This window comes from Dasypus novemcinctus, chromosome 4, assembly GCF_030445035.2.
Source record: "Dasypus novemcinctus isolate mDasNov1 chromosome 4, mDasNov1.1.hap2, whole genome shotgun sequence".
NCBI lineage: Eukaryota > Metazoa > Chordata > Mammalia > Cingulata > Dasypodidae > Dasypus > Dasypus novemcinctus.
The window spans coordinates 153,935,920-153,958,988 of NC_080676.1; the positions used below are offsets into that span (position 1 = coordinate 153,935,920).

At 37.4% G+C, this 23,069-nt stretch overlaps 1 protein-coding gene across 1 annotated transcript in view; it reads right to left on the bottom strand.

Moving 5' to 3' along the window:
* Positions 1-23,069, bottom strand: part of TMEM50B (transmembrane protein 50B) — a 43,965-nt gene that overhangs the window by 16,164 nt on the left and 4,732 nt on the right. The window contains exons 2-4 of the mRNA XM_004474511.4: positions 11,833-11,973; positions 8,402-8,514; positions 6,942-7,009 (exon numbers count right to left, since the gene is read on the bottom strand). Coding sequence (XP_004474568.1) covers positions 6,942-7,009; positions 8,402-8,514; positions 11,833-11,931 — 280 coding nt within the window. The 5' untranslated portion in view covers positions 11,932-11,973. The remainder of the gene's footprint in view (positions 1-6,941; positions 7,010-8,401; positions 8,515-11,832; positions 11,974-23,069) is intronic.

Sequence of the window (23,069 nt, forward strand, 5' to 3'; positions counted from 1 at the left end):
TTTGGTTTCACTGCCTCCTAAAGAGAAGACCAGCAGACACAGACAGCATACAATGAATGGGAACAGAGAGCAGACAGCAAGCACAAATAATGGGCTGGGGAGGATGAATAAATAAAATAAATGATCTAACTGAATTGGAGACACTAGAAAAAGAACAGCAAACTATTTCCAAAGCAAGCAGAAGGAAAGAAGTAATAAAAATTAGAGCAGGGGAAACGGACTTTGGCCCAGTGGTTAGGGCGTCCGTCTACCATATGGGAGGTCCGCGGTTCAAACCCCGGGCCTCCTTGACCCGTGTGGAGCTGGCCATGTGCAGTGCTGATGCGTGCAAGGAGTGCCGTGCCACGCAGGGGTGTCCCCAGCGTGGGGGAGCCCCACGCGCAAGGAGTGCGCCCGTGAGGAAAGCCGCCCAGCGTGAAAAGAAAGAGCAGCCTGCCCAGGAATGGCGCCGCCCACACTTCCCGTGCCGCTGACGACAACAGAAGCGGACAAAGAAACAAGACGCAGCAAATAGACACCAAGAACAGACAACCAGGGGAGGGGGGGGGGAAATTAAATTAAAAAAAAAAAAAAATTAGAGCAGAAATAAATGAAATTGAGAACAACAACAACAAAACAATAAAGAAAATCAACAAAACCAAAAGCTGGTTCTTTAAGAAGATCAATAAAATGACAAATCCTTAGTTATACTAACAAAAAAAGAGAGAAGATGCAAATAGATAAAATCTGAAATGAAATGGGAAAAGTTACAACTGACCCCACAGAAATAAAAAGAACCATAAGAGGATATTATGAGAAACTGTATTCCAACAAACTAGACAACCTAGATAAAATGGACAAATTCCTAGGAATGCACAACCAACCTACAATGACTCTACAAGAAATCCAAGAACAAACCAATCACATTTAAAGAGATTGAAACAGTCATCAAAAATCTCCCAAGAAAGAAAGGTCCAGAACCAGACGGCTTCATAGGTGAATTCCACCAAGCATTTGAAGAAGTATTAACACCAATCCTGCTTAAACTCTTCCAAAAAATTGATAGGGAGGGAAAAATTAACCAATACATTTTATTAAGCCAATATCACCCTAATACCAAAGCCAGATAATGCCAAGAAAACAAAATTACACCTCAATCTTTCTAATGAACACAGATGCAAAAATTCTCAATAAAATACTTGCAAACAGAATCCAACAGTATATTAAAAGAATTACACACCATGACCAAGTGGGATTTTTCCTCATATGCAAGCATGGTTCAACACAAGAAAATCAATTAATGCAATAAACCATATTAACAAATTGAAGGGAAAAAAAACACATGATCACCTAAAAAAAAAATCCGGCATCCTTTCTTGATAAAAACACTTCAAAAGATAGGAATGAAGGAAAGTTCCTTAATATGATAAAGGATATATATATCAGAAACCCACAGCCAACATCATACTCAATGGGGAAAGGTTGAAAGCTTTCCCTCTTAAGATCAAAATCAAGACAAGGACGATCAGTGTCACCACTGATCTTCAATATTGTCCTAGAAGTTCTAGCTATAGCAATTGGATAAGAAAATAAATAAATAGATAAATGGCATCCAACTTGGAAAAGAGGAAATAAAATTCTCATTATTTATAGACAACATGATCCAATATTTAGAAAATTCTGAAATGTCTACAACAAAGCTACTTGAGCTAATAAATTCAGCAAAGTGGCAGGATATAAGATCAACACACAAAAAACAGTAATATTTCTGTACACTAGTACTGAACAATTTGAGGAGGAATCAGGGGGAAATTTTCTATTTACAATAGCAACAAAAAGACTCAAATACCTAGGAATCAATTTAACCAAAGTTGTATAGGATCGATATTCTGAAAACTACAAAACAAAGCTAAAAGAAATCAAAGAAGACCTAAACAAATAGAAACACAGTCTGTATTCATGGATTGGAAGACTAAGCATTGTGAAGATGACAATCCTACACTAACTTATTTACAGATTCAATGCAATACCAATCAAAATTCTAATAGCCTACTTTACAAAAATAGAAAAGGCAGTTATCAAATTTATTTGAAATGAAAAGTATACCTAAATAGCCAAAAACATCCTAAACAAGAAAAGCGATGTGGAAGGACTTGCCTGACCTTGAAACATATTACAAAGTTACAGTGGTCAAAACAGCATGGAGAATTTCCTTCTGTCAGCCTTCATGTTACTCAAATGTGGCCAGTCTCGAAGCCAAACTCAGCATGTAAATGCAATGCCTTCCCCCCAGCGTGGGACATGACACCCGGGGATGAGCCTCCCTGGCACCGAGGGACCACTATCAACTACCAACTGATGATGCAACTGGAAAATGACCTTAAATGGAAGGTTCAATGCGGATCAGTAGAATATCCCTGTCTACATAAAATAACATGACTTTAAAATGCTGTTTGACCTAAAGTAAGGGGGAAATGGAAAGGAGAAATGAGTTTATATGGCTACGAGTTTCTAAAAAAGAGTCTGGAGGCTGGCAGAAGGATTGCCCTCATGCACAACTGAGCAGAGTCAGAGAGACAGATAAAGCAGATACAACCCCCAGATATTGGTTCCTTTGAAGGCTAAAGAGACCCATGAGAGTTATGGTCATGGCCGATGGGGTTAACTACCAGGGCAGATGGCCCCTCTTTGGAAATGGTGTTTATGTGTGATGAATCTGGACTCAGATGGGATCTCCCTTCATAAGACTTTCATGCTAATGTGCTGGAGGTGCAGTTAATGTTGGGGTTTAAGATATATTTAGGGGATTTGAATCTCTGGACTGACAATGTGATAGCCAGGTCCTGAGCCTCAACAGACTCCAGCAACTACAATCTGATTTATTGGACTTACCACACTCAGCTAAGATGGAGTTGAAGAAGGACAATCACCACACCATTGAGCCTAGAGTGATTACAACTGAAAATGGGAGGATTGCATCCAGCATCCATGTGGAATCTGAGCCTCCTCTTGACATAGAGGTGCAATGGATACAACCAATCCAATGTCCACATAGAAGAGGTGGCATTGGATTGGGAAAAGTGGACATAATGGACAAAGGGTATGGGGAAAGGCAGGAAGAGATGAGAGGTGGAGGCGTCTTCGGGACATGGAGCTGCCCTGGATGGTGCTTCAGAGGTAATCACCGGACATTGTAAATCCTCACAGGGCCCACTTGATGGAATAGAGGAGAGTATGGGCCATGATGTGAACCAATGTATATGAGGTGCAGAGGTGCCCAAAGATGTACTTACCAAATCCAATGGATGTGTCATGATGATGGGAACGAGTGTTGTTGGGGGGGGGGAGAGGGGGGGTGGGGGGGTGGGGTTGAATGGGACCTCACATATATATTTTTAATGTAATATTATTACTAAGTCAATAAAAAATAAAAAAATTAAAAAAAAAAAAAAAAAAAAAAAAAACAGCATGGAATTGGCATTAAGACAGACAAATCGATCAGTGAAACAGAAATAAACCCTCACCTCTATGACCAACTGGTTTTCGACAAACCTACCAAAGACATGTTAATGGGACAAAACAGTCTCTTCAACAAATGGTGCTGGGAGAACTGGATATCCATAAACAAAAGAATGAAAGAGAACTTCTATGTCACTCCCTATACAAGAATGAACTCAAAACAGATCAAAGACCTAAATATAAAAGCCAGGATCACAAAACAACCAGAAGAAAATGGAGGGAAACATTTTCAAGACCTTGTAGTATGTGGTAATTTCTTGGACCTTACATGAGCAACAAAAGAAAAAATAGATAAATGGGACCTCCTCAAAATTAAACACTTTCGTACCTCACAGGACTCTGTCAAAAGGGGGAAAAAGCAGCTAACTCAGGAGAAAATATTTGGAAATCACATGTCCATTAAGGGTTTACTATCCATGACGTATAAAGAGATGCTACAACTCAACGGTAAAAAGACAAATGGCCCGATTAAAAAATGGGCAAGAGACAAACATTTGCCCAAAGAAGAAATACAAATGGCAAAAAACACATGAAAAATGTTCAACATCACTAGTGATTAGGGAAATGTAAATCAAAGCTACAATGAGATATCCTTTCATCTCACACCTACTAGAATGACCACTATTAAAGACAGAAAACCACAAGTGTTGGAGAGGATGTGGAGAGATAGGAACACATATACACTGTTGTTGGGAATGTAGAATGGTACAGCCACTGGGGAAGACTGTTTGGCAGTTCCTGAGGAAGGTGACTATAGATTTGCCATGTGACCTGGCAATACCACTACTAGGTATATACCCAGAATATCAGAAAGCAATGACATGAACAGACATCTACAAACTTATGTTCAGAACTGTGTTATTTACAATTGCCAAAAGATGGAAACAACCCAGGTGTCCATCAACCAAAGAATGGATAAACAAATTGTGGTGTATATACACAATGGAATATTATGCAGCTGTAAGAAGAAATGAAGTTGTGAAGCGTATGACAACATGGATGAACCTGGAGGACATTAGGTTGAGGGAAGCAAGCCAGACACAAAAGGACATATACTGTATGACTGAATATTATGAACTAAATATATTGTGTAAACTCATGGGGTTAATATCTAGAATACAGATCACCAGAAAAGAGAATGACGTTAGAGAACAGAAAGCTGAGAGTTAATCTGTGCAGCATTGGTAAAAAGGCTGTTTGTAAATCTTTGGAAATGAACAGAAAAAGTGAAAGCAACATCATAGTGTTTGTAACTAGCAGTGCTATTATATGGGGATGATGGTGCAAATTCTAAGGTCATGTACATTACTACAAGGAATGCTAAAAAATGTAACGAAGTGGGAAGTGGATGTAGCTCAACTGATAAGAGTGTCCATCTCCCATATGGAGGGTCCAGGGTTCGATCCCAAGGGCCTCCTGACCTGTGTGGTAAGCTGGCCCATGCGCAGTGCTGCTGCACGCAATGAGTGCTGTACCACGTTGGGGCGCCCCTGCATAGGGGTGCAATATGAATATGGATAGCAGTGCATATAAAACACTGTTTTTCTTAGAAACTGAACAAACATGTTAATGTTACTTAAAAGGTAATAGCATAATTTTTTTTGCCTGATAAGTGAAAGAAACCAGACACAAACTACTACATATTGCATGATTTCATTTACATAAAATGTAAACATAAATCAATTTATAAAGATGGAATTAGATTAGTGGTTATGTAGGGCTGGGAAGGATAGAGGGATTGAGAGGTGACTGCTAAGGGGTGTGGAGTTTTTCTTTTTGGAGAAATGAACATTGTTCTATAATTTTTTTGTAGTGATGAATGCACAACACTGTGATTATACTAAAATCCATTGACTGTACACTTTGGATGGAATATATGGTATGTGAATATATCTTAATAAAACTGCTTTTTTAAAAAAGTACATCAGAATACACACACACACACACAGTTACATCAGCATTTAGAGCTGATGAAGCAGAAAAAGTTCGGCTCTTCAAAGCTCCTTATTTGGTTTAAAATGTATGACACTTACAGTATGATTCCATTTATACGAAATTCTAGAAAAGGTACAGCTATAGAGATAGAAAGCAGATCAACAGTGGCCAGGAGATATGTGTGTGTGGGTGGAAGGAGGGATAAACTAAAGGGGTATGAGAAAACTTTTTTTCTGGGGGCGGGGTAATGGAAATTTCTTTATCATGACTGTAGTAGTGGTTACATAACTGTATAAATAGGGCTAAACTCATTAAACAGTATGTTTTAAATTGGTGAATTATCATACATGAATTATATTCATCTAAGCTGACAAACAAAAGAAAAAAATATTTATACTAAACCAGACAAACAGCAAATGATTCTAGAGTGAAAACAAGCATAGCATAGTGGTTAAAAAAGCACAGGCTCTGGAGCCAGACTATCTATTTGAAACCCTGGCTCCACTACTTACTTGCTTTGTGACTTTGGATAAGTTATTTGAGCTCTCTATGCTTTAGTTCCTTCATCTAAAAATGGGGACAATAAGAGTATTTACCTCATAGGACTACTGTGATAACTAAGTTATATATAAAGCACTCAGGACAGTCCCTGGCACACAAAAAACATTCCACATGTATTCACTATTTTTCATAATCATCCCTCAAAACTTCTCTCTCACCTCTCTAAATTTTCAGTGATTACAAATCACCTGCCCTCATCCTTAAAGGTTAGAACTATGACTTCTACCCCTGTGCCTTTTACTTAGGGCACTGAAATTTCACTGAAAACAAAATCCCTGGATTCTAAAAGGAATATGTTACAACTTGAATGAAGAAAAAAAAAACACTATTGGGTGACATTTCAAAAGAATTCAAACTACAAAAAAAAAAAAAAAAGACTATATTTAAACAAGTAACATGTCTCCTCTGAATGATTTTGTTGCAGTCTGTGGGTGCTCAGGTAATTAGACTTCAACTGTAGCCCTAGATCTGATTGTTTAATGTGCCCATTACTCTGCTGTAGTTAATCATAGTCAGCCATCTCTTAAGTAATATTCACGATGCGAATAAATCCATCATTAGCATTGGAAGAGTAGCCTGAAGTCCAGGACCCACTTTTTTTTTCCTAGGAGTACCAGGAATTGAACCCAGGACCTTTTACATGGGAAGCAGATGCTCAACAAACTAAGCTACACCCACTCCTCTGGATCCACTGATTTTGAATGGTAACATAATGTCTATATACTGTGATCAGCATGACATGACAAAAATATTAACTTCTGGAGTAACTTTAACTCTCTAAAATAAAGGATTTAAATAACATGAAAACAATTTTAAGTTAATAAAAAATATTCTATATCATCATTACCTGTCCTGAACAAAGACTTACTAGAGAAACTTATCCCCCTCTGATAAATCCCCGCTTTATCAAATCCCTGGCAAATATCAGCAGCTCAAGGTGCCATTACCTGTTCTTCCTAAACAGCCACTCTCATAGCTGTCACCTCGCACCTGAGCATTAGACACAGCATTTATCCTACAAAAAAAAAAAATTATTCAATGAATTTTCACATTCTTAAAGTATTTATATATATTTACATATCAATTAAAAGGAAAACATAATTTCCTAACTAAAGTCAATATCTGAATAACTTAATCTTTTAATACTTAACAAAATTCACAGTGGGTAGAAATGTTGCATTCGTCTTATTTCCCTAAAGAACACCCAGAAAACACATACTTTTATTTTAAGAGATTACTATTACCTGTCTCCAGAGATTATGAAAGAGGGACGAATTTTCTGACTTGTGTATTTTATGTTTATATACTAATTAATCAGTGTTAGTTATCCCATTTTAAGGTTCTCATTATAATCAAAAGTTAAACAGTTTTCTTTTTTGTTAAAAGTCAAGTGATTTTCTCTAATCCATTTCTCAAACTCAGAGAAAATTTGATCTCTGCATAATAATAGGCTGATTTTCTTCAGCTTCTTTTTCCATTTTTGTTAGAGGAAGGTTCACTAATTAGTAACAGAAACTGCCTTTTCTTAGTAGCCTAAATAGATATAAGCAGTTCCACTTTCCATACTGTAAACTCTTAAACTCCAGAAAGCATAAGGAAATTACATAATCTTACTATTTAACATATTTAATAAAGATGTGTTAAAGCTTAGTTATAATGATGTAGAATTCATTTAATTCATTTAGATTTCATTTAAGAATTTTTAAAATTCTTAAAAGACATATATGAACAAAATGAAACAAAAAACACACACAAAAAGACATATATGGAAAATTTTCAAAGCCTTTTTAAGTGAGGTAACTGATAACCCCAAAAATGATCTAATAAAAAAGGAAAGCCACAGATCACTCTCATTTGTGAGTACGGAGGCCAATCTTCCCCATTCCCAAATGCCAGTATACAGTCAAACAGAATATTTTTTAAAAAGCTGAGTGTATTACAATTCCACAATCATAATTCACCATTAGAAAATCTAGAAATGCAGTATATTTCATTAAATCTAAGATGCCATAGATTTTAAGATACACCATTAATTTTTATACTGCCAGGAAAGAAAACGTGTTGTCAATTATAAGTGTAAGATACTGTTGACTATAAGATATAACCTGATATTCAGAGACATTAAAATCTGAAAAAATATATCTTAGAGCCGATAAAATAAGGTAATTTGCTATAACAAATAAAAGGAGGAAAACTATGATGATTGTTGGAGTTGCTAAAAAAGATATTTGCATAAATTCAAAATTCAAGCTTGATAAAAATTCTTAATGAGAACATGTAGATATAGTTATCATGTTAATGAAGAATTCATCAAGTAAATTTAAAAGTTACCCAAGATAGCAATGAACTTTAAGGGAAAAATACTTAAAAAAAAAAATCTTGAATTGAGAATTACCTTCCTACTTACATGAAGAAAGCCAATGTGGAAAACACACCACATGTGTGAAAGGCATGGTTCAACTGTTCTTGATTAGGATACACCACGGCTGCATCAATCATTATCCACCACCCTGTAAAAAACTTGAAAAAGAGCCCAAGTTTTTAAAATGCTAAAACTCATGCTTAACACTATACTTGCTTTTTCATATTCTTCTTTTTCCTATACACCATATAAATGAAACTAAAATATTTCTACTTTGCATTTTGGATGTTGAAATTTAAAAAATAATAATCTCTTGTTAAAAATAAATAAATAATAATCTCATTTATAAGATCCTGAAGTCCTGCTGTGAATGCAAGATGAAAAATGTATTATGTTGGTGCAAAAGGAACTGCGGTTTCAGACCATGAATTCTAAATCATTGTAACTAAGCTTGAACACATCTTTATTAATTAAAATAGGAACCATTACAATCAACACATTTTGCCAATGAGAAATAAGTTTGTTTTTTCCTGTAGCGTAAAAATCTGTACTTTGGGATTCGACAAACTCTTTGAAAGCATTTTCTACATCTTGCTGGTTGTGGAAGCGTTTTCCCTGCAAAAAGTTGTCAAGATAGTTGAAGAAGTGGTAGTCGGTTGGTGAGAAGTCAGGTGAATATGGTGGATGAGGCAAAACTTGGTAGCCCAATTCGTTCAACTTCTGAAGCGCTGGCTGGGTGACATGCAGTCGGTTGTTGTCATGGAAAAGAACTGGGCCCTTCCTGCTGACTAATGCCAGGTGCAAGTGTTGCAGTTTCTGGTGAGTCTCACTGATTTGCTGAGCATAATTCTTAGATGTATTGGTTTTGCCAGGATTCAGAAAGCTGTAGTGGATCAGATCAGCAGCAGATCACCAAACAGTGACCATGACCTTTTTTTGGTGCAAGTTTGGCTTTGGGAAGTGCTTTGGAGCTTCCTCTCAGTCTAACCCCTAAGCTAGTCATCACTGGTTGTTGTATAAGATCCACTTTTCGTCGCACATCACAATCCAATTGAGAAATGGTTCATTGTTGTTGCATAAAATAAGAGAAGACCACTTCAAAACAATGATTTTTTTTATTTTCGGTCAGCTCATGAGGCACCCACTTACCAAGCTTTTTCACCTTTCCAATTTGCTTCAAATGCTGAAAGACATGGAACGGTCAACATTGAGTTCCTCAGCAACTTCTCCTGTGGTTTTATAGGATTAGCTTCGATGATTACTCTCAATTGGTCATTGTCAACTTCCAAAGGCCGGCCACTATCTCCTCATCTTCAAGGCTCTCCTCTCCTTTGCAAAACTTTTTGAACCACCACTGCACTGTACATTCATTAGCAGTTTCTAGCCAAATGTGTTGTTGATGTTGTGAGTTGTCTCCACTGCTTTACAACCCATTTTGAACTCAAAATGTTGCTTTTTGTCTAATATCATTTCCATAGTCTAAAATAAATATAAACAGCAAGTACTAAGTCATTAGCAAAAAAAAACATAAAGCAAGAAATGTACATTAAAATGATGTATAGGCGGCAAACTTGGTCCAGTGGTTAGGGCATCCGTCTACCACATGGAAGGTCCGCGGTTCAAACCCCGGGCCTTCTTGACCCGTGTGCAGCTGGCCCATGCGCAGTGCTTATGCACGCAAGGAGTGCCCTGCCAAGCAGGGGTGTCCCCCGCATAGGGGAGCCCCACATGCAAGGAGTGCGCCCCGTAAGGAGAGCCACCCAGCACGAAAGAAGGTGCAGCTTGCCCAGGAATGGCACCGCACACACAGAGAGCTGACACAGCAAGATGATGCAACAAAAAAAAAGAAACACAGATTCCTGTGCTGCTGACAACAGAAGCAGACAAAGATGACACAGCAAATAGACACAGAGAACAGACAACCGGGGTGGGGGAGGGGGAAGGGGAGAGAAATAAATAAATAAATCTTAAAAAAAAAAAAAAGTACATAATCTTTAAAAAAAAAAGATGTATAACATAACCACATTTATTTAAGAATGTATTCTAATATCAAATGGCAAGATTCAAGGCAAAACCGCAATTACTTTTGTACCAACCTAATATTTGGGAATGGATTATGTGCTTCTCTCACCCACTATAATTACATGCAGCAGAAGCTCTCTCAACATCTACTTAACCAACTCCATGATTGCCTGATGTTTTTCATTCTTTCTAGAGATCATTCTGATTAGGCCCACAATAAGTAAGCCAAGTGCTTGTGGCTGGTTAGTTACTTTTAATATGCCCAAGCACTTTGTTTCCCACTAATAAGTTATATGCTTACCAACAATCAGTTGTAGTATCTCCAAAACTATTTAAACTTGCTGTAGCTTTTATTATATAATCTAATTAAATATATAACTGACTGAAAATCAGTTTGTCAAATGTAAGCCTTCTATGTAAACTAAGCTCAATAAACTTAAAGTTGCAAGAAATTTTGTAGTCAAATTAAGTGAAGACAGGATGCCCATAAGAGCAAGAAAACAGCATTTGCATGCAGATCACTTCACAGGTTTCTTTGGTTCCTGCTCTGCTTTTCTTGTTTTATTCTTTGGGACTTCAGGTGTAGAACAGTACACTGAACAAAGATGAATTAAGCAAACAGAATGATAATGAAATTTGCTTCAAAATAATGCAGTGGGGGCAAGGAGTGACTGATGAAGCAAGACTGGTCATGATTTGATACTGTTTGAGGCTGAATGATAGCTGCAATGGGGGGGGAGGGATTTTTATACCATTCTCTCTTCTTGTTCATGTGCTCAAGATTTTTCATAATAAGATTTTATAATTTTTATTTTTTTAAAGATACTTAGATTACATAAATGTCACATAAAAATATAGGGGATTCCCATATGCCCCATTCCCTACACCTCCCACATTTTCCCATGTTAACAACAGCCTTCATTATTGAGGTAGAAGAAGATTTTTCTTTCTGTTTTAAAGGAAGGAAAATTAAGCAATAGTTCCCTCCACAAATGTCATCCTCTTACTTTCCCCCCATGGAGATGGTGCCCCTTCCCTGGAGCTACAGGGCTTCAGATTTCTAATGCAGCCCAAGGATTTTAAGTTGTCTACACATCTTGAACTTCAATGAATCACAACAATAACTTTTGGTTACATCAAAGTCTGAGCCTTTGAGGATCTTAAAGTACTTGTGCGTATTGTATCATTAAGTTAAAAATGTTACTGCCTAGAATCATTGTGCTATCACTGAAACAGAAGAAAAAATACTAAGTTTAACAAATTAACACAGTCGAATGAACCAAGGGCTTACTACATACTATGCTTTGTTTAGTAATAGTATCTAGTAATGTGATAATTATATATACAGAAAAGCAGTGAAAGAAATAGTTCTGGAAGAGTCAAAGGATAATCAACATTAATTTCCAGGGCAAAAGATGAGGTGTAAATCTCACCCACCAGACTTTCTCACTTACCAATATCCCTGCCACCACAGAAGCCACCGCGTTTCTTCTCTCACTCCAGTCAATACATTCACATTCTGGCCAACGGAAATTATCCAAGAAGCCTGCCATTTTCACCCCTTAAACCGTGGATTTTTCATTAAATGCTGTGTGCTATAAACAAAAATATAAAAAATTATCAATCTAAGGCCCAAATAAGCACATAAAAAGGTGCTGAGCATCATTAGTCACCCAGAAAATGCAAATTAATGAGATGCCATATCTCATCTGCTAGAATTGTTAAAATTAAAAAGAGTGACACCACCAAATGTTGGTGATGATGTAGAGCAACTGAAACTCTCACAAAGTTTCTTGTGGAAGTTTCTTATAAAGTTAAACATACACCTCCTATGATCCAGCAATTCTATTCCTAGGTTATTTACCCAAAGGAAGTAAAAACACATGTACAGACACACACACACACACACAAGCCAGTTTTCCAGAAAGTTTATAGCAGTTTTATTCATAATAGCCAAAACTGACACAACCTAAATGCCCATCAACAAAAGAATGGATAAACGAATTATGATCTATCTATTCACACAATGAAATACTACTACTTAGCAGTAAAAAACAATGAACTGATACATATAAAACCACAGAAAAATCTCAAAAACCTGATATGAGTGAAAGAAAAGAGACATAAGTGTATCCACTATATGATTCCATTTACATGACACTTGAAAATAGTCAACATTAATCAATGGCCATAGAAATAAGGACAATGGCTGCCCATGGGCAGGGTGAAAACTGACTGAAAAAGGGTATAAGGGAACTTTCAGGAGTGATAGAAATTGAATGCTCCATATCTTGATTAGAATAGTGGCACACAAGTACATATTTTATTTACCAAAATTCACTGAACTGTACATTTAAAATTTGAGTATTTCACTGTATGCAAGTTTTACCCCCAAAAAAGTTTTGAAAATCTTATCATTGGGGGAAGCAGATGTGGCTCTGGTGACCAGGCTCCCACCTACCACATGGGAGAACACTGGTTCAGATCCCAGTGCCTCCTAAAGAAGACAGCGAACTGGCGTGACAGGCAGGTGCAGGAAGCTAACACAACAAGAGACACAAGAAGAAGAAAAAAGCATGAGATACAACAAAAGCAGGGAGCAGAGGTTTCCAGTGCCTCCTAAAAAGGATGGCGAGCTTACATGACAGGCAGACACAGGGAGCTGATGCAGCAGGATGACACAATAAGAGACGCAGGGAGGAAAAACTTGATGAGAGACAGCAGAGCAGGGAGCAGAGGTGGCACTAGGGGTTAGGGCCATCCCTCCCATTATCAGAGGTCCTGAGTTTGGCTCCCAGTGCCTCCTAAAGAAACGAGGAAGACAAACAGACACAGCAAATGCAAACAACGAGGGGATGGGGAAAGAAATATATGAATAAATGAAATAAATCTTAAAAAAAAAAAATCTTATCATTGGGGAGCAGATGTGGCTCAAGCCGTTGAGCACCTGCTTCCCACACAGGAGGTCCCAGGCTGGGTCCCCTGTGCCTTGTAATGGGAAAAAAAAATCAAACAACAAGCAAACAAATGAAAAGTCCAATCCAGGGGAGCCAATGTGGCTCTGTGGTTGAGCACCAGCTTCCCACATACAAGGTCCCAGCTCAATTCCAGGACTTGGTATCTCAAAAAAAAAAAAAACCTGATCATTTATATAAGCACTAAAGTCTTACTCTATATGCAATAGGGGCACATTTCATCAAGATATTCTGCAGACATGTTAATAAGTTGCTATCAAAGATTAAATATTAACTGGTTAAAAGCAAATACAGGGAAGGTCACCATGAATTAAATACAAGACAATGCCTGAAGGTTAAAACGAAATAAAAGTGTTATTTCCTATATTAAATTCATTTTCCATTTATGAACATATTCTAAATCCTTCTATAAAGGAGAAAATATATAGCCATTTCCACATAATAATGTACGAAGTAAGTCAAGATCTCCTCCCTTCCAGAACCTAAGTTGGGGGATCAGGGACAGGGTGGGGTAGAGGAATATCAAATGAATTATTCAAATAATTTCTTTGAAGAAAACGCAAAAAATCCTAACAGACTTAACAAAGGGGAGACCTGTTTTACACTGGGTGGTCAGGGATAGCCTCTCTGAAATTTTAAAGCTAAAATTTTAAAATACACTCAACTTTAAAAGCTGAATAACTAGGTTAAGGAGAAGCAAAAGAGATAAAATGGCGAGAGGGAAAATTAAATACACAGTGTCTCAGTCCCTTTGGTCCCACCAAGGAAGAATGAGCTGTTACCAGAGAGAATTAGGATATAGTGAGTTAAAAGAACAAGTGGCTTGGAATAAAATTGAAAAGACAGATAGAAACCAAAACATATTAATGATTAACGGTGACCCCATGAAGGATGAAGGATATACAATTCACTGAGTTGTAATGGGAAACCAACTGAGGAATTTTAAGAAAAGGGGTCAAGACACCAAGAGCCCAGTTATTACATGTTTTAGTATCCTAGGCTACTCAAGCAAATACCACAAAATGGGGTGGGCTAATAAATGAGAATTTATTCACTCATAGTTTGAGGCTGGGAAAAAGTCCAAATCAAGGCATCACGAAGGTGATGTTCTCTTATCAAAGACTGGTGTTCTGGGGCTGGATGCCAGTGATTCTTAGTCCTTCGCTTGTGACATGGCAAGGTACATGGCAGCGTCTCCTGGTCTCTACCTCCTCTTCAGGGTTCCATTTCAGCTTCTTGCTTCCCATGGCTCTCTCTGTATTTCATTCTGCTTATAAGGGACTCTAGTAACAGGACTAAGGCCCATCCTGATTGGGCTGGACCATACCTTAACTCAAATAACCTCATCGAAAGGTCCTACTTATAATGAGTTCACACCACAGGAATGGATTCGATTTAAGAACATATTTCTCTAGGGTATACAGAGCTTCAAACCAAAACCACCCCATTATGGTAAACATTTAGGAGAAAGATGAACAGTGAGGGGAAAGGACTAGAAAACTAAGAACTAGCACTCTCAACTGGGAAGATCAACTTTAATAAGGATTTTATTAGAGATATTTACCAAGGTATAAGCATATTTATCATGACAGTCTTGATTTAAATGGAAACTGACAATATTGACACTGGCTTCCTGGCTTAAAAATGGAAACATACTATATTTGATATAAGATTACAGGCCTTTGGAGACCTAATGGAGGTAAAGTGTACTTTAGTAAAATAAAATCTAAACATTCACTAATAGAGTAGGGGAGCTGATGTAGCTCGGTGGTGGCACACTGGCTTCTCACATACAAGGTCCAGGGTTCAATCCCCAGCCTCAGGACCTCCAAAAAATAACAATAATATAATACATGCTTACGTAAACTAATTTACTTACTACAGATATTTTAAAGCTTATTTCTGAAAAAACATTTAATGGCATAATAGTAACAACTAATATAAAGTGAAAAAAAGCTGTATCTACAGCATTATTTCCTTTTCAGTAAAAATAATTTACTATATGGATGAACCTTGAAGACATTATGTTGAGTGAAATAAGCCAGATATAAAGGGACAAATACTGTATGATCTCACTGACATGAAATAATTAGAAAGCAAACTAAAAGAGTAAGAAACTAGAACACTGGTTACCAGTGATTGGGGAAGGCTAGGGAATGGGCAACTAAAGCTTAAATTGTATAGTTTCTATTTGGGTTGATTATAAAGTTTTGGTAATGGATGGTGGTGATGGTAGCACAACCTTGTGAATGTAATTAACAGCACTGAATTATATAACTGAATGTGGTTAAAAGGAGAGATTTTAGGTTGTATATGTTATTAGACTAAAAAAACACGTAACACTATATAATACAGTGAACCTATTGTTAATGACAGACTAGTTAATAAGTTATAAAAATGTTCTTTCATGAATTGTAACAAATGTACCACACTAATATAAGATGCTTATAATAGAGTAGTATATGGGAACTCTGTATTTTACACATGATTTTTCTATAAACCTACATTTTAAAAAAAAGAAAAGAAAAAGAAACAAAGGAAAAAAGCTTAATTGGTACAAAATTTCTGTTTAGGATAATGGTAAAGTTGTGGCAATGGATGGTGGTGATGTTAGCATGACATTGTGAATGTAATTAATATCTTAAAAATTATTAAAATAAGCGAAGTGGATTTGGCTCAACTGACAGAGCATCCGCCTACCATATGGGAGGTCCAGGGTTCAACCCCAGGGCCTCCTGACCTGTGTGATAAGCTGGCCCACATGCAGTGCTGATGCACGCAAGGAGTGCCGTGCCACACAGGGGTGTCCCCTGCAAAGGGGAGCCCCACGCACAAGAAATGTGCCCCCGCAAAGAGATCCACCCTGAGCGAAAAAAGCACAGCTTGCCCAGGAGTGGCGCCACACACACGGATAGCTAACACAGCAAGATGACACAACAAAATGACACAGATTCCCGGTGCTGCTGACAAGAATGCAAGCAGACACAGAAGAACACACAGTGAATGGTGAATGGACACAGAGAACAGACAACGGGGGGGGAGGGGCATAAAAAATTTTTAAAAAAAAATTTTTAATGATTAAAATGGGAAATTGTTATATATATGTTACCAAGATTAAAAAAAATTTAATTTATTGTATATGTACATAACTGGAAGGACAAAAACTAGCACTTTCATAATATTATATGTGTAGATGGAGGAATCATTTGTTTGTTTTGCTTTTGTTTGAATCTTTTCAATATTTTCTGTGTTGTGCATGAATTACTTTAAAAATACAAGGTTCTGAAAAGTTATTGTGATTGACAAAATGAACTTAATTCTTCTTGCCTGTTGAGAAATCTCTTGTACACTGTGATATGTCTGTGACAAAATGAACTTATTAATTCTTCTTGCCTATTGAGAAACCTCTTGTACTTGCATTATGTCCGTGACTGCTTTCAATAAACTTAAAAAGATGTTTTTGAAGTCAAGGAATTATTAGGAAGTTCTCCCACAAAACTGACCCATGTACAATTAAAACAATAACAACAACAAACAAACAAAAAAACAATGTTATTGAACTGGACTAATGGATTATTGATCTGAACCACAAGTCACAAGTATAATAGATAGCAATTATTCCTACTACTAAGAGAGACAATACTTTCTAAAAGGAAATATGAATTTAAGTGATTCAACTATCACAATTTCATTTCCAAAAATTCAGTTTAGGAAACCAAGGGCCACTTGTATTTCAACATACAAGCATTGTCTGAGCAATCTTCATAGGCACCAGAGTCCGAACTATTGTTTGTTCATTTACCTCCCCACTAGTTGTTAAGAACTGCTATTTTTGGACATCAGCATACAAAAATGGTTAAGACAAACCTTGTGGAGAACAGTCTAGGTTGGGAGAGTGTCAGAAGAATAAATAATTGTATTACAATATGAAAGTGCTATAACAGAAACATTGTTTTTTTAAAAAACTGTTAAAGGATACTACTTGCCTGAAAGAGTTAAAGAAGGTTAGACTGAGGAAGGACAAAGTGAGCTGGGTTTTAAAGCATAAATAAGGATCTGGTAAATGAAAAAGAAGGAATATGCAAAGTAATTAATGTAGGCCCAGAAAAGAACAGGGTAGAGTTTATTCATAGTGATGGTGATTACCTTGTTTGGGACAAGATCATGAAGGATTTTCCACTTACTCAAGTTAAACTTTATTCTCTAAGCCAGGCTTTGGCAAACCTTTTCTGTAAAGAACCAAACGGTGGGAAACGGACTTTGGCCCAGTGGTTAGGGCGTCCGTCTACCACATGGGAGGTCCACGGTTCAAACCCCGGACCTCCTTAACCCGTGTGGAGCTGGCCATGCGCAGCGCTGATGCGCGCAAGGAGTGCCGTGCCACACGAGGGTGTCCCTCGCGTGGGGGAGCCCCACGCGCAAGGAGTGCACCCATAAGGAGAGCCGTCCAGCGTGAAAAGAAAGTGCAGCCTGCCCAGGAATGGCGCCGCCCACACTTCCCGTGCCGCTGACAACAACAGAAGCGGACAAAGAAACAAGACACAGCAAATAGACACCAAGAACAGACAACAAGGGGAGGGGGGGAAATTAAATAAATAAATCTTTAAAAAAAAAAAAAAAAGAACCAAACGGTATACATTTTAGGTTTTGCAGGCTATATGATCTCTGTCACAATACTGAACTCTCTCATCAAAGTGTGAAAGCAACCTCAGATAATACTTACATGGGGGAAAAAAAAAGACAATACTTATATGAGTATCGCTGTACTCCAATCAAACTTAATTTACCAAACTAGCAGCATGCCAGACTTGGCTCACTGGTCATAGTTTGCTCACCACTGCTCTAAGCAATGAAATCGCCAGAGATTTGTAAGCAAGGAAGTGAGAGGACCAAATCTGTGATTTAGAAAGATAATTCTGGCAGTAGCCCTGGGGAGGAGAAAATAAATAGGAGTATTAAATGTTTCACAACAACGCAAGGTGTTAGTGGTGGGGTGATGTATGGGAGCACTGCATAACGAAAGACATGTATGTTTTTTAAGTTCAGAACTTTTACTATACAATTACTATTTATGTATGCTCATATATGAATGATACACTTTCAATAAAAAATTTTTTAAATAAAAAAAAAAAGAGGAGTATTAAAGAGATGCCTGCCCTCACTCTAGACAGGGAGACAATAAGGATGTAAATTGAGGCCGTTTCAGGAACAACTAAAAAGAAAGGGTTTTATTTGAGAAATATTACAGAGGTATTGTCAATAGGCAGAGAGGCACTAAGAATGACTACTAATTACTAGGTTGGGTGCCAGATGGCTAGTCAGAGAACTTTAACCAAAACAGGGACTGCTGAAAGAGAGAATGGGAAGGGAGAGTCATCTGAACATACTGTATTTGATATTAACTGAAGGACAATCAGGTAAAGATGTACAGTAGACAGCTGAAAATACAGATTTGCAGGTTCTCAGTAATTAAGTGCTATCTCAGGGAGAAAACACAGAAGAGGACTGAGAATTGATTCAGTGATCTTGTCTGATTCCTTACTTCCTTGAATTACTTGTGCCAAGCATTAGAGCATACCTACATATGATGGTATTCAATCAGCACAGAACTCCTCTAGAGCATGCATTGAATATTTACAGAGATCTCTTATGAGCAAGGTACTGTGGGGAAAATAAACATTAATCAAATTTAGACTTCATCATCAAGGGATTTAATTTAAAAGCTAGAAGAAAAATCAATTACCACTTTTAAAAACAATTGCAATTTGTATAATTTTTAAAAATCTACTGCAAAAATATCAGTAGATTAACAAAATATAAAAGACAAAGATCATTTAAGGTATTAGAGATCTACTTAGCCAGAACAAAAAAAGTTGTCTCCAATGAAACAAAAACAAAATCTACAACTTCCCTACTACAACTACTACAATTAGTTTTGGGTGCTTATAGGTACTAGACTCTTCAAAGGCTTATCCATTCAATGCTCACAAAAACTAAGGCAGTTAACTATTATTATCTCTACATTACTGAAAAGGTTCACAGGATAGGCAGCTTGCCCAAGGTCACACAGCTAGCAAGAAGAACAGCCAATATTCACTGAAGTTCAGGTCTGATTCCAAAAGCTGTATTCATGACAATTACACGACTGCTGCCCAACATTATAGTTTCACTGCATTTCTCTCATTTTGGAATTCATGGGGCAGAAGTTATCATTCCACTGCCTGCAGTGAAGAAAGCGAGAAGAACAAGATGGAAGAGAAATAGCCCAAATTTAGAAGAATGCTGTGATCATTAGAAATAGAAGCAGTCCAAAGAGGTCTGTCTACCTTAGTGATTACTGGTGATTCAAATCTTGCCAAAGGAGTCTACCCAATGCAGTTCTTCTTGGGTTAGCCAGAAACCTGATTTCTAGGCACTCAGGATGAATATTTTATAGGCCTTAAAATCTAACAGAATGAATTATTCAGAGATTTACGTACTTTTGGAAAAGATACTTTACATATTCATCTCAGAGAATGTTGCTTTCTGAATTGTAAATCATGTAACAGCTAGAATGAAATTTGGTAAATACCAGTCATTTTGGTAAGATGTCAATCTAAAATCAAAGCAAAGAATAAGAACATAGATTTTTAAAGAGACTTTAATTTTATAACATTACTTCCCCCAGGAATATCCTAGTTAACATCTTTTTATTCAAAATGTGAATTATTTGGTGAATTTTCCCTCCACTGTTTCTATATGCAGTTCATTTAGAAATTTAAATATCCAGACCCAGATCTACATATCCAATTACCTGCCTGACAGCTCCTGGCTGTCTCAAAGTCACCTCAAAATCAACATGTCCAAACCTGAATTCATGATCTTCTCTTCCGAACACAGATACCTGGGCGAAGAACATCAGAGAGAACAGCCAGGGCAAAATGAGGAAACTTTTGCTGTAACAATATATTCAAACACATTATTCCTTAAAATCCTTCTCTCTGCAGTGACCTAGAGAAAGGATTACAAGTTTTAAGATACACAACAGAGCACAGGAGGAAAAACGATTTCCCAAGGGGAAGAGGAGCATTCAGAGCAGGGCAAATAGGGGAATTCCTAAGGCCATGAGCACATGTCCAGGACACATGCTCAGAAAAGAATGGAGAGGATCCTACACTTTCACCTTAGGCTGTTCTTCGGGTTCATTATTAAGATTACCAACTCTAGAAAGCACCAGCCAACACAGAGCCCATCTGCGAAGAATGTGAAATGTATTTTTGGCTTTTTGTTGTTGCTGTTAGCTCCTGGCACTCAAGGGTATCTCTGTCAAAACACTGGATGGATACAAGCTTAAATTCCAACGTTAACACATTAAAATATTAAAATGTCCAGTGTGGGAAGATGTGGCTCAAGTGATAAGGCCTCTGCCTACCACATGGGAGGACCTGGGTTCGATCCCTGGGGCCTCCTGGTGAAAAAGAAGAAGAGAAAGCATGCCTGCACAGCAAGCTAGTGCCCACATGGAGAGCCAAGTGCCTGCACAGTGAGCCAAGTGCCCACGCGGTGAGCTGAGTGCCTGCATGGCAAGCCAAGTACCCACACAAGTGCCAGTGTGGCAAGCCAAGTGCCCACACGAGTGCCCACGCAGTGAGCTGAGTGCCCACGTGAGTGCCCGCACAGTGATCCAGTGCCCACACAAGTGAGTCACGCAGCAAGATGATAACACAACAAAAGAGAGATGAAGGAGAAAGACAAGGTGAAGTGCACCAGAGACCAGAAACTGAGGTGGCACAATTGACAGGGAACCTCTCTCTACAGAGGTCCCCAGGATCAAATCCCAGTGAATCCTAGATCAGAAAGACAAGAAGACAAAAATAGAAATAGATATAGATCATACAGCAAATGGACACAGACAGCAAAAAAACAGCAAGGGCGGGGGAGAGGGGAAGGCAAGAAAAAAATAAGGAAAAAAAAAGTCCAATGTGCAATAAAAGATTGCAAGACAAACAAAGAAACAGGAAACAATGGTCTATCCAAAGAAGCAAGATAAACCATCAGAAACAATCAATAAAGACCAGATTTTGGACACAAAGACTTTTTTAAAATGGTCATAAATATGCATAAAGAGCTAAATGAAAATATGGACGAAGGACTAAAGGGTATCAGGAAAACTATATGAACAAAATGAGAATTTAAACAAAGAGAGAGAAATCATAAAAAGGAATGAAATAGAAATACTAGAACGGAAGACTGCAATAAATTAAGTGAAAAATTCCCTAGGCGGGGTTTAACAACAGATTGGGGCTGTCAGAAAAAAGAATCAGTGAATGTGAAGATAAAAGACAGTTGAAATTATTCAAATTGAAGAGGAGAAAGAAAAAGAATGAACGAAAGTGAACAGAGCACCTGTGAGACCTGTGGAAATCATTAAGCATACCAATTTACACATTTGGTAATCTCAGAATGAGAAAAGAGAAAGGGGCAGAAAGAATATTAGAGGAAATAATGGCTGAAAACTTCCCACATTTAATGAAAGACATGAATATATACATCCAAGAAGCCCAACAAACTCCTAACAGGATAATCTCAAAGATATTCATACATAGACACATTATAATAAAGCTTTTAAATGCCAAAGGCAAAAAGAGAATCCTGAAAGCAGCAAGAAAGAAGCAATGTGTCATGTACCAGGGAGCCTCACTTAAAATTTCACAGAGAAAGAAAGTATTTGAGTACACAGGGGTGGAGGGAGGGAAATGGGGAGTTAATACATAAAGGCTGTATCGGGGTGAAGGAAAAGTTTTGGTAATGTTTGGTGATGATAGTAAAACAACACTGTGAATGTAACTGATGCCACAAGTTTTATGTTTGGGAGAGGTTGAGAAAGGAAATTTATTTTGTATATATGTTTCTACGATTAGAAGAGAGAGAGAGACTAAAGACACAATGACAATTAAATGCAATACATATTGGACTAGATCTAATAACTGAGGGAAAATGCTCAAAAGGACATTATTGGGAAAACTGAAAAAATGGAATACGGACAGTATGCCTTATATTTACGTTAAATTTCTTGAATTTGACAGCTGTCTTAATGTGCTTTCGGAAGCGAGTATACTTGTTCTCAGGAAATGTACACGGAAGTGTTAAGTGTTAAAGAGCATGATCTATGCAACCTACTCTCAAATGTATAGAAAATAGTTAAGATATGACAAATACAGCAATATGCTGGTACATCTGAGGATCTGGATGGGGGGTACACTGGAATTCTAATATTGTTTCTGTATTATTTTTTCAATTTCCTATAAGTTCAAAATTACTACAAAATAAAAAGGACACAATGAGTACTCAATGGATAAAAATCCATCCACACTAAGACACATCCTTTTAAATTTCAAAACACTGGGGTCAAAGCATAGATTCTACAAGCTTGCAAAGACAAAAAAACAGGTCACATACAAAGGATCAGGAATCATAATCACCTAGAATTCTCTCAACAGCAATACTGGAAGCAAGACAATGAAGCAATAACTTCAAAATTATTTCCAACCAAAATTCTATTTCCATTAAGAGTCAATGTGTAATGGTACAGAACTGCTGTTTGGGGTGAAAAACTTCGGTAATAAATGTTGATAATGGTAGCACAACACTATGAAGGTAATTACCACCACCAAATTGTACCCTTGAAAGTGATTAAAATATAAAATGCTATGTTGTATATGTGGCCACAAAAATAA